The following is a 15,136-nucleotide window of genomic DNA, read 5'->3' as shown; positions in this document are numbered from 1 at the left end:
AGAAAAAGAAAATTTGTATACAATCATATGAACTGTTAATGGATTAGAACAAATATTATATATATATATATATATATATATATATATATATATATATATATATATATATATATATATTTTTTCCCTTTTGCTACAATGGAGTGCATGCTACAAGCAATGCAAGAGTATCATAAGCTTTCCTGATCCAATGAACATTTCTGTGGACTGTGAACCATTATCTTTTTTGAACCTTCTTTCTTAGGTTTGATCCTGTGTTGATGACACATTCTCTTGCTAGGCCTGTTGTGCAAAAACCTGGCCTCGGAGTCGGAAATTCCTGAATATGGAGAAGGAAACTAAGTTGTCAGAAGCACCACCTGCTATCCAGGACAGAAGATATCTGAATGGATTTAATGAGCTGGATCCTGAGGTAGTTCTTGTTTGCTGAGAACTTAGATCTGAAGCTGGTCGAGGTTCAGGGCCTTCTGTAGGATCAGATAATCCGACAGGGTTGGATCTTGTGGGAGAATCTGGAGTTGGCATGGATTCATTATGGATCAAATCAGGATTGGGCATGGTCAGTTCGGTGACATGGAAAGGCAAGGGGTGGTACAAGGTGGATGATGTGATCTGAACACTGGTCTGATGGTGCAGCTGAGCTCGGGCTCTTATGAATCTCTGGACGGCTGGGACCTGCAAGGGATTGGAGAAATATGATGCAAATAATAATGAAGTTAGTTTTTTTGTCACTTCCATAGGATAATTATTATAACCAAATACAACAAAAAAGGACAAGCTGAAGCATAAATCTCTTTTTAATTTCTCAGTTAGCAAATGTTTTCCTTCCAAATGGATATGAGTTACATGTGAGGAACCATATGATAAACCACAAAAATTTCTCATGACTGATAGAGTTGGGAGAATGGTGACATATGACTTCAAAACTTACAATGCACAATAGAGTTGCATTTTGAGAGAAAAGTATTGTTCTCAAAAATGACTTTGACCAGAAGAGATGCCAAACATTGAACTCGCACAGTAAGGTTGTTTGAAGGCAATATTTTTAAGAAAATTGATATTATAACACAAAGATCAGTGCAAGTGATATATGACCAGATTATATATTATGAGCTTCGACTTTCTCAGGGGTCACAGCACAAGTGGTATCTAAAACTTAGTGCAACTGGTTTAACAGCCTTCTTCAGGTTTTTTACTCAAGTTCCTGTATCAAAAATGAAAGAACTTTATCTCTGTCCTCTTCCTCAGATGCTTCAACATCATATCCAACTGTTTGATGGTATCCTTGAGTTTCAGGTACATTTAAGTACAAATTCCATAACAGGAAACTTAATGAATTCCCACACATCATCTCTCTGATGTTTAGCAAATATTTAACCTTTTCTTCAGCTAGATGAGGGTATTTATCAAATATTTAATCTTTTCTCTGATATTTATCAACTATGCACACTCTCTCTTTCTGTGTTTCTGTGAATGTTGTTTCTCGAATATGTAACTACATTGTGATCTGATTGGATGATGCTGTAAAGGAACTTTGCATATTTCCTACTTTGGATAGTAAATGTGCAGTTTATGAAGTGAATCTCTTAAGACACGTCATTATATGAGAATGAGTCTCTGGGGGAAAGTAACCCAAGACATATCCTTGTATCTATAACAGAGTCAGCTACTTGCAAAGCAAGCAGAACATGTACCTCAAATCGATTCCAGAAATAAAGGACCAAATGTTGCATGAATGCTGCTGTAGCAGAAAATGCCAAGTACAGAAAACCTGGAGATAGTTGACACAAAAAACAGAAAGCTAGCAAATGATATAATAATCCAAGAAAATAAACTTAAATGGTGTTAAAAAATAAAGCAGAAAATATGATGAGTGTACCATAAGCATAAGAAAAGAAGTATATATGGAACACCAGGAAATAGAGCAAGAAGAACCGAGGAAAGAACTGTGCTGATATAGCTGTCCGAACACTGCAAACCAACCAAAAACACAATATTATAAATCTGTTCTACATCAGGTATGCTTCATCTGGTTTCTTTCAGCAGATTTTTTTCAATAATGATTGTTTCTTTCTCAAAATGTTTACACTGGTGCTGACAAGGAAGCATGCTGTGACACAAACATGGGGAGCCATATTCTATCACAACATGTCAGATGTATTATGAGCCTAGGTTGATGCTATTAGTAGAAGTAAATAGATTTGCATTTTAAAAGCATTTAAGGCAATAGTAAAACAAAAACAGCAGTTCTTGATAACACAAGTGAGTAGATGTACCTGATCATAGTGAAAAGTTCACAGAACCAGACAAGAATGAAAACCAAGAATGCAAGTAGCTGGTCGTCATAGAACTCAAACAGAAAAAACAGGATACCGACCATAATCTGCATTAGCAAGAAAGTGTAATAATAAGATGTTTTATGAAAACAAACTACATTATGCTTTCACAAAGTTCACAAAATGAAAAATGGTTGCAATGAGATCTTACTTACAGGTACAAATATCAGAGACTCAATTATGTGCACAAAGATCAATTGGAACGTGGGAAGCTGATTGCTAGCATAGTGTTGGAGTTGCACTGCCATAGTGAATGAAGTATTTACAGTGAACTCTTATACCATAAGCTGAAAGACAGTTATTTAGGTAACTATAAACAAGAACAAGAAACAAACCAGTGAACTTGAGCATGCGCGACTGTGTTTCCCTCAGAATGAATGAAACTGACATGGTTGTAGTAAAGAAAACAAATAATGACATTATAAGCACACCACTTTTGGTGACAAAGAAATCTGCATTGGCGAATGATCTAGTTAGTTTTAGCAAAAAAGATACTGCATTAACACAGAGAGAGAGAGAGAGAGAGAGAGAGAGAGAGAGAGAGACCCCTAAAAAATGACAAATCAGATAATAAATAATTTGCGAAGGAAACTGAACTGCAGACAAACATGATTGCAGGTAAATCTTTTAGCTCACGAATCTTCTGTGCTAATTAAGGAAGCATGTAACAGTCCCTTAATATTTTTTAACTAAGCTAATACAAATTTCTGCAAATACAGATTGTACATTTTGATGAAGTTTGGAAAGACAGAATTAGACAGGATGTGCTGTTCTTGCAGAGTCTGCCTCAAAAGAAGTACGTTTGTTAAGCATTCAGAAAAGGTGATCCCATAAAATTCAGAAGATGTTTGTATAGATGCATAAGTTCTTAATGTAGTGACATACAATTTTCCACAGTATCATATACATATCACAACAGCAGAAAGATACCAACATAAGCACACTAGTACAAGTCTTGTAAGGCCCATATATTCCTAAAGGGAAATATAAATTACACCAGAACATTTGACATAAAACACAAATGATGACAGGAGCTGAAGTAGATATTAAACAAATACGTGTCACGAGTAAGGTTTTCAATACCACCCAGTACGGTTTAATATGGATGGTATTTATCAGTCTGATGGCCTACCAGTGTGTTGACCATGGTAAACCATGTGGAACACTCGGTATAGGGTGGTACAAATTTCTTTTTTATTTTTTCAGAACTTTTCCAAAGCTATATCAGTATCCCGACACTCAATGCACACCAGTACATTACTAGTCTGAACCCTAACCAAGATACTATAGGTACATTAAATCACAAACCTTGATCATGACTTGGTTCAATGGGACAACTAACACATTAACTTAATGGGTCTAAGACCTTGTGGACCAAATTGCTTAAGCTCAAGCCAATAGTAGTACATCCATCTAACCTGTATAACAATTTAATTGACCTCCCACATCTAACATGAGACCAAATCTCGAGTGTCATAATCTCCCTCAATTAAGATTTGACATTTTTGTAAAGGATCAACATAACTTATAATCAACCTCTACCATGGCGCACATGACATCTAGCCCTTAACTATAGTGACACTTTTCTTACTTCCCCTTACCATGCCTAATACTATGTTAGCTCCAATACCATTTGTCACAACCCAAGTTGATAAGATAATTGACCCATTAACTTTGATAGACCTAGAAACATGTGACCAAAAATACTTGAACTTAAATTAATGATGCTAGACTCATTTAGCCCCACATACTAATACAATTGGTCTCCCGCATCTGATGTGGGGCTAAATCTAGGGTGTTGTAAAAATCTAGGGTGCTGATAGGATAATTGACCTATTAACTTGATAGACCTAGAAACATGTGGCCAAAAATTCTTAAACTTAAATTAATGATGATAGACTCATTTACCCCAATATACCAAGACAATTGGTCTCCCACATCTGATGTGAAGCTAAATCTAGGGTGTTGTAAAAATATTCAGCAATGAGCTCATGACCATGTTCACTGACCTATATTATGTCAAGTCATGTCGAAGAGAATGCCACTAGCTTCCTCTCTCTTTTCCAATTATCCAAAGTTTCAAAATTAACACCTTTCGAAAGTAACCCTCATAAAGATAAATCCATTGTCTGTATACTTGTAACATGCTCTTAATCCTGCTGATTTTAATATATCACCTTCATCTTCATCTCAAGGATCCTATAGAAACTTCTGTTTGTTAGATCTTCCTCGTATACTTAATTCTACATGAAATCAAGTTATTATCCAACTGTTAAAACCAAATAAGTACATATTTCTCTCACACTTTGAGGTGCTTGAGTCTGTTTTAACTTGATGAAACCTGTCGCAGCTTTTACACAAAATTGATTCCAATAAAAATTACCATTAAAGAAAAACCTTCAACAAACTGAAAACTGAAGATAATCTTCAAATTCCAAAATCAAGCATCTGAATCACTAAGTACATTCATTCATTTAAGACAATTCTTTCTGTTTTAGACAAAAATTAATTAGTTCAAGCATATGCAAAACTAATTGTAAGACAAAAAAAGGTATATCCAAGACAACTAATTTCATCTAGGGAGAAAGGATATTTATTCCATGTACCAGTGTTGTATTATAAGCTACATATAATGAGTTAGGCAGGCACACTCAGTAAAAGCAATAATAAAATCTTTTATAAAGCTAATAGAAGCATCAAACATGAAAGAAAGTACCATAGTAGAACCAACATTAACTGCCAACACAACCATTGCATTATATAAGCACTGATACCATTGAGAAGAAAGCAAAAGTACGAACAGGAACAATTCAACAAACAAGCAACTGGGAAACAACATAATATAAAAAAAATTACGGACTAAAACATAAAAAAAATGTTTTATACAGATTTGTCTAGCAGATACTAAATTAACAAACCTCCAAATCTTGCATGACCTTCTGATGGTTCTTGCCCATACCTAAGATTATAGAATTCCTTTGTCTGGAAGTTGTATAGATAACCTGCACCAGTTAAAGGGTAGTTGTTAACAAATAGATATATATAAATACATAGAAATTCTTACTAGACAAAACTTCTCTGTTGATCCAATCACAAAAGTGAGAAAATTATTTTTTTTTATCTCTTGAGAAAATATAAAAATTACATTTTTTTTATCATTACAAATATCATGACAAAACATGTTATCTTTCAAGGAGAGCACATAGAATGAAAAATGACCATCTCAGTTGTTATTCAGCATATTTAATTTAATTGATCATAAATTAAATGATACAAAATTACAAATAGTATTTGATACAATCATGATTAATTAAGAAAAGGAAATCTGGTGCATGCATGGTTTTGATCCTGCTAGCAACAAATTCCTACTTCTATGTATTATTCTATAATATTATCCTCCTTTCCACTAATTTAACTGATAAGGACACTGATTCTAAATCCCTCTCCATTGCCCTCTGTGTACCTATATTATCTAATATGATCAAGCATGGCATATTAATCACAAAAAGGAGAGTCATCATAGAGATCTGAAAAAGGTGATAAGGAATCAAAAGAGAGTCTGCTCTTTTCTGGTCACCTTCATATCAAGTGGAGTATGAAACATGACAAAGAAGTTGAAACAGGTTAGTAGTTTTAATTCTGTACTAATCTACAAAATAGTATTCTGTTTTTCAAAGAAAGAGAAAAGAGAACCCCAGCTAGAAGCTAACAGTCATGGAAGTCCATTAAAGTAATTAGAGTACAGAAGCACAAAAGAAAGGATTAATTACCATCAATGCAAGACACCTATGGCAATAACCAGAATTCATTTGTTTCCAGAAAAAGAAAAGCAGAAGCCCAACTTCTACGAAGTGGGAAGTATGCTTTCCTAGCATCAAAACGACATTTACTTTATATGGCTCAAAAACATGCCTAGACATGAAGGTCACAAAATTATGTGCCAATGCAAGTAGAAGACCATGGATTCAAGTTACATAAAATAATACTCATATATGCATTACTTATGAGTCTGGAAAAGAACTAAACTGGCTCAATTCAGTATTTTCCTCAGTTACTTGAATTGAATGTGATGCATTACTAATGTATTAAACATGAAAATAAGAAAAAATATTTCAACAAAATAAAATTCTTACCATGACCAGGAGAATTTAAGAGGCTGTTAATCAAAATTGTATCATAACCAACAAAAGTGTTGATAAGAAGTTGCTGCCACCTGTGAGGACATACAATAAAAAATAAATCACAAGATAAACAGTACTATAGCAGTTTAAATGAACCTTCTACTATAAATAAAAAAGCATTGTTACAGGACAACATATGATAAAAGGATGCTCTCATGACAGAGATGAACATGCAGGAGTATCCTACTACAGCCAGTGCTTGTCCTTCTGATGCAATATTGCATGCATCACATACAATCAAGTAACTGTTCCAACACAATGGTGCATAGCCCAATACTCTGCTGATTCATGCCTACTGTAACGCCCCAATTTAGTCCCACGTAGGAAGTGAACAAAAACTTAGATTGGCTGGTTTGATTAGTGTCATGAAAATGTGCATAGCCCAATATTGCGAAGGCTAAACTTGCAATTTAGGTGGTCTATGAAATTTTAACCTGGCACTCAATTTTTTTTTTTTTTATCAAGGTTTTGACAAAAACATGCTTGGTCCAACCCTCCTCTATTCAAGGGACATATACTACTAATTAATAGCTGGCCATATCTTTCTCACCTTAAAATGATGTTTATAACATGAATTTAAGTGTCAATTTATTTTCAGTTGGCATAATACAAGCTAGCACAGCATCAAAATATGCCTTGCTGGTCACACTTGCCAACATTATGCTGACTTGGCAAAGAGCCAACGTGGCTAGTATGGACCTTAGCACATAAAATGCTGGTTAGCAGATAGCTTACTGAAGTTATAAATTTTTTAGTGACTGTGGAACTCCCTTTTTGACGGCTCAACTCAATAGTCTCATATCACTGAAATTGTTCCAAGTTTGTAGGTATCAGAGTTTCTTATTCTACTATGATTTATAGTAGATCAGGATACTGAGAAGTTTCTTCTATTGTGGTTTTTCAAATGTGATGAATGATTAAGTATGATTAATAATGTACAAATCCAAGATATGTAGCAAAATAAAAGTATGTTTTTAACCAAGATGTTAAATTTCATGATGTACTGCTAGTTGACTATAAAACTCATGAAATATATAATTAGAAGCAGAATGGCCATTCTTGACATTGTTAACCCAATTCTGTTGTCATATCCTTACAATCATAATCTATAGAAAAAGTATATAATACTTCCAAGTTCCAACGCAGAATTACAATGACCCAATGTTGGGATTGGCATAAGATTTCGGACATTAGCTTTTTAATTCTTCTAACAAATAGAAAAAATCATGAACAAATTCAAGTTGATAAGATAATAGGTACTGGGTAGCGATTTTGTGAACAGCAGGTTATATATACTTCTGAGTATTAAATGACATCACCAGCTAGATATGAATACGTGGAACCACTATGGTACCAATTAGTCTACGAAACATTGGGATACTCTTTTAAATGTGATTAACAAATTGTGTAGTCATGTTAGATATGACAAGGAGTAAAAGTAATCGAAGACATGTTCTTTGATTTGGATTAATGATATTAACCAACATGCAACAACTACAACAAAGCCGTAACGCCCAACTATTTAGAGATGATATTAACCAACATTAACCTCCCATATTTACCTCATTTGGAGTTTATTTACTGCTCAAGAATTGTAGGATGAGCAAATAAGTGGCTGATCACTGCAGCTAAATTAATGTTGAATTTGAATTCTGAAATATGAATGGATGTCCTGCATAACATCGTTTGTTGCCTCAATATTTGAGGGAGACATAACTTTTATGATGATCTACATTTTTGGCTTTATAGGAATATATTTTAGATCAAGTATTGTGCACGCAATGTTTGTTGATTTCACTTTATAAAGTACAACCAAAGGGCAGGCCTTGAATGGTAAGGTTGTTCCATTTAGACCGTAGTGTCAAGTGTTCAACCACCCCAGTATGACCAGGGTAATGCTTTTATCCACTCTGTGTTGTTGATGCCTTACAACTGGAATACTATTCTTTCAGAGCAACTAAATCTTCAGGTATTTTCTTGAAATAGATTTACATTTTTTCCAGAATTACACAAGTTGTTCATTACAATCTCCCGAACTTTATTTTAATCCGGCAAAATCCTGATTTAGTGACCATCAGAATCTCAGCTCTCATATCCATTAGATGAAGAGTCTGTCATTTTGGTTAACTTGTTCTACTTGATTTATGCAACATGTGTAAATTTGCTGGTTAGAGAAAGTCAGGCTTTAATGTGGGACGTCAACTAGCTTTATGAAATTAAAACTATATAAGTATGCTCAAAAAGCACCTCAGAGCACCAATTAGTTCCTAAAAACCAACCACATTCTCCTTAGAATCCTTGATGCCCAACCATTTGCAGTTTTAAATCACCCTGTACAGGAATATAACTGGCTGTAACAGCACTAAACCAAAAATTATACACAAATACATGATAACTCTGAAGGCTTGTTTTTGTCTATGAAATTCTGTGCTTAATCCTTGAGATAAAAGAATGAATAAGATTATTCAATAGACATAGACCAAAAAGTGCACTCACGCATGTGTGTTCAACCCTTAAGACTGAACTCAATTTATGAGGTTAGCACTAATAATAGCGACAATTAGCATTTGAAAAAGAAAAAAAACAACAAGTCTCAAGACATCATAATTCAAAAGAAATTTTCCTAATACAGTATAGCTCCACAATTCTCTGGGAGTCAAACAAATGATGTAGTTAACAAAAGGTTTGAGGGTAACCTGTTTCCGAAGCAGGAGTTTTGAGCAGATATAGTAAGATTAGTCGTGCGAATGTGGTGCTGAGATTTTGCCCCTTCAGGAAGTAAGAAATACCCCTGTAAAATCAATGATTAGATCCCCATAGTGGAAAATGTCTGATTAAATAAATAAAAGCAGTGAAAAAAAGGGCATTGTAAGCTTAAGTTATAAAAGTCTCAGTAATGACGACAGAGATGTTAAAAAGAAGATAACTTGAAGAAACATACTACCTTCTCCACAGTGTACAGATAAGTTGGCTCCTGCGCTTTGCTTCTCTTCTCAAGCCACTGGACTGCAATATTTGGTAACAACTTAAACAAATCTAGTAGAATTGACCATAAGTTCAAGGTCTAACAATTGAATCAGCATAAGCTTATGATCTTGATCATACTAATAAACACGATAGAGAAAACATGAGGTGAATAGCATTTGAAGATGCACACAATCCACATGCTTGTAATTGACAAACAGCAAACATAAGGATGTTTTTATCACTTCAAATGCCAAAAGTACAAAAATATTTAACTATGAACCAAAATAAAATATGATGATAAATAACATGATAGGGAACATTACCCATAAATGCCTTAAGATGGTTGAACTGAAATGGTCGAAAGCTCTTTGGGACGTTTAGGAATGCATTCCATCCTAAATGTTTCTGCAGTTAAAAGCTTGTGAATCAAAAATAATCTTGCGTCACTAAACTAAGAATAATCATTCTTCAACACTCATAGAACCATTAAATTCAGAGTCATACTTAGATTGTTTGTATTTGATTAACTTTTGATTATTAATGTTTTTTTTGCAGAAAGAGTTTGAAACTATTTTACTGAAAACAGCCTAGTCCTCTGATAAGCAACATGTGACAATCTAGCTGAAAGTGGCAGGAATGTGTGGAACCTCTCAATTACATGCCGCTGTAAAAGATGGTGTTCGTCAGGTGGCACCTCTCAGATCCAGCTTTCAGCATGTTTCAGCTTGGGATCCAGAAATTGGAAAACAATATTTTGTTCTCCTCATAACTACGAGTAGTGTTGGAAAACCATGAGGTACCTCCTTTGGCAAAGGCAAAAACTACCACTTGAAACTCTTTGAACAAGATTAATAGGACTGCAGAAATCATTTACTTTAAAGAAAATGTTTTGTGTAACATTAGTAAGTTTTTGTGCATAATGAACAACTTCAAAAACAATTTCAGAAGAAGAAAGTAGTTCTTCATATGTTAAACTCTTCCAACCAAAAACAGTTTATATTAGAACTCAAAAAGTGAATTTTAAATTCCAGATGGAAGAATTTCAAATTATTCAGAGTATAATTATGTTTTGTGTATCATTTATATAGAACTCCATTTCTCAAGGTAGTAGTAATATGTACAGTTCCTTTTACTGGAAACTTTCAGTAAGAAACACATATCTGTAAATCTAAAGAACTTGGTAACAAATTGTATGTTTTGGAAGTCCAAAGGTATGCCAAATAACAATAGTAAGACTGTATTTAAAGAATGTATATAAATTCTTGGTTACATGAATTCATAATCTCTGCACATAATTTCAGATATGATCCTGAAGTTGGAAATTTACAGTCTTGCCTTCCAAAGAAAATAATTCGAGGGCATGACAATGGAAATTTGTTCTCACCCATAATTCGAGGGCATAGCTTGAGTACAAACTTGCACTGCTCCAAAATGAAACAACTGGCATTTTCCACTTACTATAGAACCGTGATTTTGCTTCTACAAGTGACTCGCCAACAGAAACAGGCTTCCCAATTTGCATGTCCTTTGCCTCTGATTTCATACTCAAATCACACAACACTGAATTACTAATGCTAGTGTCAGGACCCTTTCCCACCTGAGACTCAAATAACTCTTTATCATTCTTCCAAAATTTGGAAATCAATTTGCTTTTTGCAGCACCTGAGCATAGAAAATTTGACCAAAACTTGGGAGAAAAAATTGTTATATCATTTTCATTCATTTCCGGACCCTTGGAAGTCTCAGTCAAAATTCCTTTCTGAAAGGACACTCTCTCTGTTTCAGCTGAACTCTGAGTCCAAAGACCACCACCTGTTATCTGAAATGACTGACAGTACTTACTGCACATCCAGAGTGCAAGAATATATAAAATACAGAGGTCAAATTTTAGCATGAGTGCAAAATCTCAAAGATGATGTTTGTAGAAAGAAGTCAAAAACTATGTAAAAAACATTAAGGAATGAAGAAGCCAAAACCGCATATTATACTGTCTTCTCCAGGATGATCACTGATTGAATAATTAAAAGCAAGAACAAAAGGTAAAGGAGTTATGAAAAGGAAAGCAAGTAGATTGCTATCTGGGATAATTTCATGTATAGTCAAGTGAAAAATGCTTCCATGTAACAAGTCATCATATCAATGACTCATAAGGAAGTATACAAATGCTGGTGACTACTTCCACAGAGACATTGATTGTACCTTGATCTGGACCACCTGAGCTTCAGTAAATTCAAACCCAGAGAACTCCCTTGAACACCCAGGCTGCATACACAAATAAAACCATAAAGTTTCCAATATATCCTTGGAAAATAAAACTGCACCACATATTTTTAATACATATCTGGATGCTAAAATAGAACTAACTGGTGTAACATTGGATAGCGTGATCAGAAACCTATCAGGGATTGTTAAAACTTTAAAAAACATCAATTTCAAAGCTTAATAGACAGCAAAACACAGGTTGCAACTTCAGCAAAACATTTATCTGCAACATATTCAATGTAAGCATAAACAATAATTAGATGACTCGGATCAGGGCTAAACTCCCATACTAAATGGGTAAGCAGCACATACAATGTCCTGAGTTGATATTTCATCAAGTTCAATGATCTCCAAAGGCCAAGACAGTCCAACACTTTCATGCTTATTCAACAGATACGTTTGCTAGTTCAGAACTTTTGGGCGATTGACAGTTGATGAACAAGTGTGACAGAGTTTCTCCACAAAACAAGTTCCTTTGGCAGTTCAATTTCTTGGCAACAAATTAATAAGAGTTTAATTGTTAATGGGAAGCCAATAGAAGACTCTCTTGGAGGGAACACAGAATTTTGATAAAGTTGGCATATCATCAGACAATGGACCAGAATTTATACAATTATCCAGCCATAGAAGTCTTTGCAGATGCCATACTATAAAAGCAGGCATGTGTTTTACGAGTAATTTCTTGATACTACAATTCATTCAATGGTCTATCCATCAGAGTTAATCTCAAAAGATGCTCCCTATAATGTACCATCAGCCTTTTTCTTGAATTTAGTTTCAGACTGGAAACAACATCGGAATAATATAAAATCCAAGGAACTCAAATTTCGCTCAGTTGGGTTAAACTCATTACAAGTTGAAACAAAATAAAGCTGTATAAGAGACGGTGCCGGTCTAAATTCTAGAGAAAGCAACATCTCGTCGCTCATATCAAAGCTGAAAGCTCTTTTCCCGTCTATCTAGGACTGACAAGGTGGGTACGTCACAACAAGTTCTTCAACCAACCAAGCTACATCTATCTTGACAAATACACAACTACACCAACAGGGTCAGTGCAAGATCCTCAAACCATACAAGGCCAGATCAAAATCATCAGAAACAGCACAAAGATGACAGTACCGAGAGAGGGAACGGACCACCGACCGACCTGCTGCACGAAATTGATGTGCATGATGACGAGGAGGCAGAAGAGGGCGCCGGCTGCGGCAAGGCAGGCGTACTCGAGCATCAGCCGTACCCTGGGGCCGAGGAGCTGGGAGAGCGAGCCGGAGACGCGGGCGTGAACGCGGAGGAAGGTGTGCTCGGGATCCATCCCGACGATCCGATCCTCCTCCAAAAGCCCTAAAGATTCTAGGATTTGCCCTCGTCGCCGGGCGAGGGAGGGAAGCAAGAAAGGAAGGAAGGAAGAAAGAGATGCCCTTCGAAGGCTTAATTTGGAGGAGGCGAGGAGGGAGCCAGAGAAAGTACCTCGGAAGTGGCTTCTTTATATCCTGTTCATGACATGACTATGTATTGATACCGAAGCTTCGAATCAATGGGTGGGAAACACACACACACACACACATACGAAAGGTCTTTAAAAACACTTTTTATCTATACAAAACCTACTTAATGGGTATTGATTAAAAACACATACGAAAGGTCCACTCTCAATTTTATTTTGTGAAAATTAAGGATTATAATTTTATTACGTCATTTTTTTATACTTATAATATTAAAATGATGATGAAATACCAAACCTACTTAATGGGTATTGATGGTTGATACTAAAATTCGATCACTTAATGTGGACTTTGTTATTTATCTATAACAAAAAAGAAAAAAGAAAAATCAACGATTTTAATAACTTTCCTATGAAGCACGATGCAGTGTATGAAAAAACAAATAAATGTCGGAAAATTCATTCATCCAAATATTTACCTTTTTTTCCTATTATTATTAAATCTTAGTTGCTGGTTGGTTTCCCTGGGTCGGGTCCAAGTCAACCGACAGTCGACTCCCATGTCGTGTCGTATTCTCATGCCATGCATCACATCGGAATGCCAAATGGAGACACGTATGAACAGGGTCGGGTCAAGGCGGGGGCTTTCGACGTGAAACACGCCACCTCCTCGTGAGACTCGATGGCGTCGAGTGCGCCGCACGAGCGCTCGGTCCGTGTCTCAAGTCGTTCTGACTTGACGTTGGCTCCGAAATAAGTGGTTTCGATTTCATAGGAAATCGTGGTTTCGAAATAAGTGGTATAGATTGATGCTTCGGTATTTAATGTATATATATATATATATATATATATATATATAAAACATGATCACAAAACAGTATAACTCTTCTACAACCATTGTTGGATGTTATTTCACTGATATAAGACTGTTGGGTCGAGTCGATACGTGGACTTAGAACAAATTGGTTCGTTTGAGTTCAAATCCAACAAATTAAAAAGAGAGAAAGAGAGGGTTGTGACGTGTGCATCGTGAGGACACAGCAAGCAGCGTGCGTGCACAGTGAACGTGTGCGGCGACGTGCAGAGAAAAGAGGAGAGAGAAATAAAGAGAGAAAATTAGATTTTTTTTTTATTTTTCTTACGATCAACGGTTGATAGTTGACTCAAATTTTATGTGAAGAATTCTTATAGTAAACTCTATAATTCTAACGGTATTGATCTACAGTTTATCCTCTCTAAGGTACTTTTCTACTATATTTATTTTGTGAGACCTAGAATTCTTTTATGAGAAGATCCATATATGTGATGAAGATATACTATTCTTGAGCCAAAATCTATGATCTTGATGTTATTGTGATCCTCTAGTTATTCTAGAGAAGACCTATTGTAAATCTGTTATCATTACTATTGATAGTGAAAGTTTGAGGTGGACTACGGTCCCGTGGTTTTTCCCACATTGGGTTTTTCACGTTAAAAAGATTTGGTCTCACTATATGATTGATTATTTGCTCTATTATTTATGCTGTACTTGTTGATATTTTCATTTGAATATCAAGTTGGTATTTTGATGAGGAACCTGTTACCGTAAGTAACTTTTTTAGCCGTGACCTGGGGGTCGACACGGCTGGTTCAGGGGTCCGAACGACTAGGATCAGGAGAGACTACAAGACTCGGGATCTCGGGGCGACCGATCACGGGGAATAAGGCTGGGATGCTCCGCGTCGCCGGGTTGGGTCGGCTTCAACCGAGTACCTGCACTAAGGTCGGGTCGGTGGTTCGGCTCGACCCCTCCAACGGTCAAGTTAGTGGTGTAGAGGGGAGTTTTTGGGGAAAATCGCGTGCTTGTCTGTTTACCTTGCCCGCTTGAAGCCCGAGGGTACTTATAGGCGAGTTCGATGTTACCTAACACGCCATCTTGCCGGGGTAGGGCCGTGCACCTGACCCCGTTCGTT

At 35.8% G+C, this 15,136-nt stretch overlaps 1 protein-coding gene across 2 annotated transcripts; it reads right to left on the bottom strand.

The window, feature by feature from the left end:
* LOC135628675 (membralin-like protein At1g60995) lies at window positions 1–13,215 on the bottom strand. Of its 2 annotated transcripts, XM_065135487.1 has the most exons (14): window positions 12,891–13,215; window positions 11,681–11,743; window positions 10,866–11,300; window positions 9,805–9,886; window positions 9,459–9,520; window positions 9,211–9,305; window positions 6,467–6,546; window positions 5,252–5,335; window positions 2,669–2,785; window positions 2,489–2,574; window positions 2,274–2,380; window positions 1,877–1,968; window positions 1,692–1,768; window positions 1–672 (listed from the first exon to the last, which is right to left on the bottom strand). In XM_065135487.1, exons 1-14 carry the CDS (start codon window positions 13,053–13,055, stop codon window positions 274–276), a joined length of 1,944 nt encoding a protein of 647 aa, XP_064991559.1. In that variant the 5' UTR covers window positions 13,056–13,215; the 3' UTR covers window positions 1–273. The 2 variants fall into 2 exon arrangements, with proteins under 2 accessions (XP_064991559.1, XP_064991560.1); XM_065135488.1 differs by lacking the exon at window positions 10,866–11,300 and having other exon boundaries at window positions 12,891–13,212.
* Window positions 13,216–15,136: the final 1,921 nt, after the last annotated feature.

This window comes from Musa acuminata, chromosome BXJ3-1, assembly GCF_036884655.1.
Source record: "Musa acuminata AAA Group cultivar baxijiao chromosome BXJ3-1, Cavendish_Baxijiao_AAA, whole genome shotgun sequence".
NCBI classification, from domain to species: Eukaryota; Viridiplantae; Streptophyta; class Magnoliopsida; order Zingiberales; family Musaceae; genus Musa; species Musa acuminata.
The sequence above is the reverse complement of the archived record's forward strand: the minus strand, read 5'-3'. Positions and strand labels throughout refer to the sequence as shown.

Excerpts from the sequence above, each read along its gene's own strand:
- LOC135628675 (XM_065135487.1), bottom strand. The coding sequence starts at position 13,055 with ATGGATCCCGAGCACACCTTCCTCCGCGTTCACGCCCGCGTCTCCGGC. Across the intron at positions 2,575-2,668 it reads GCGCATGCTCAAGTTCACTG|TGCAACTCCAACACTATGCT; the intron begins GTTTGTTTCTTG and ends TCACTATGGCAG. Across the intron at positions 2,381-2,488 it reads AGTCTCTGATATTTGTACCT|ATTATGGTCGGTATCCTGTT; the intron begins GTAAGTAAGATC and ends TTGCTAATGCAG.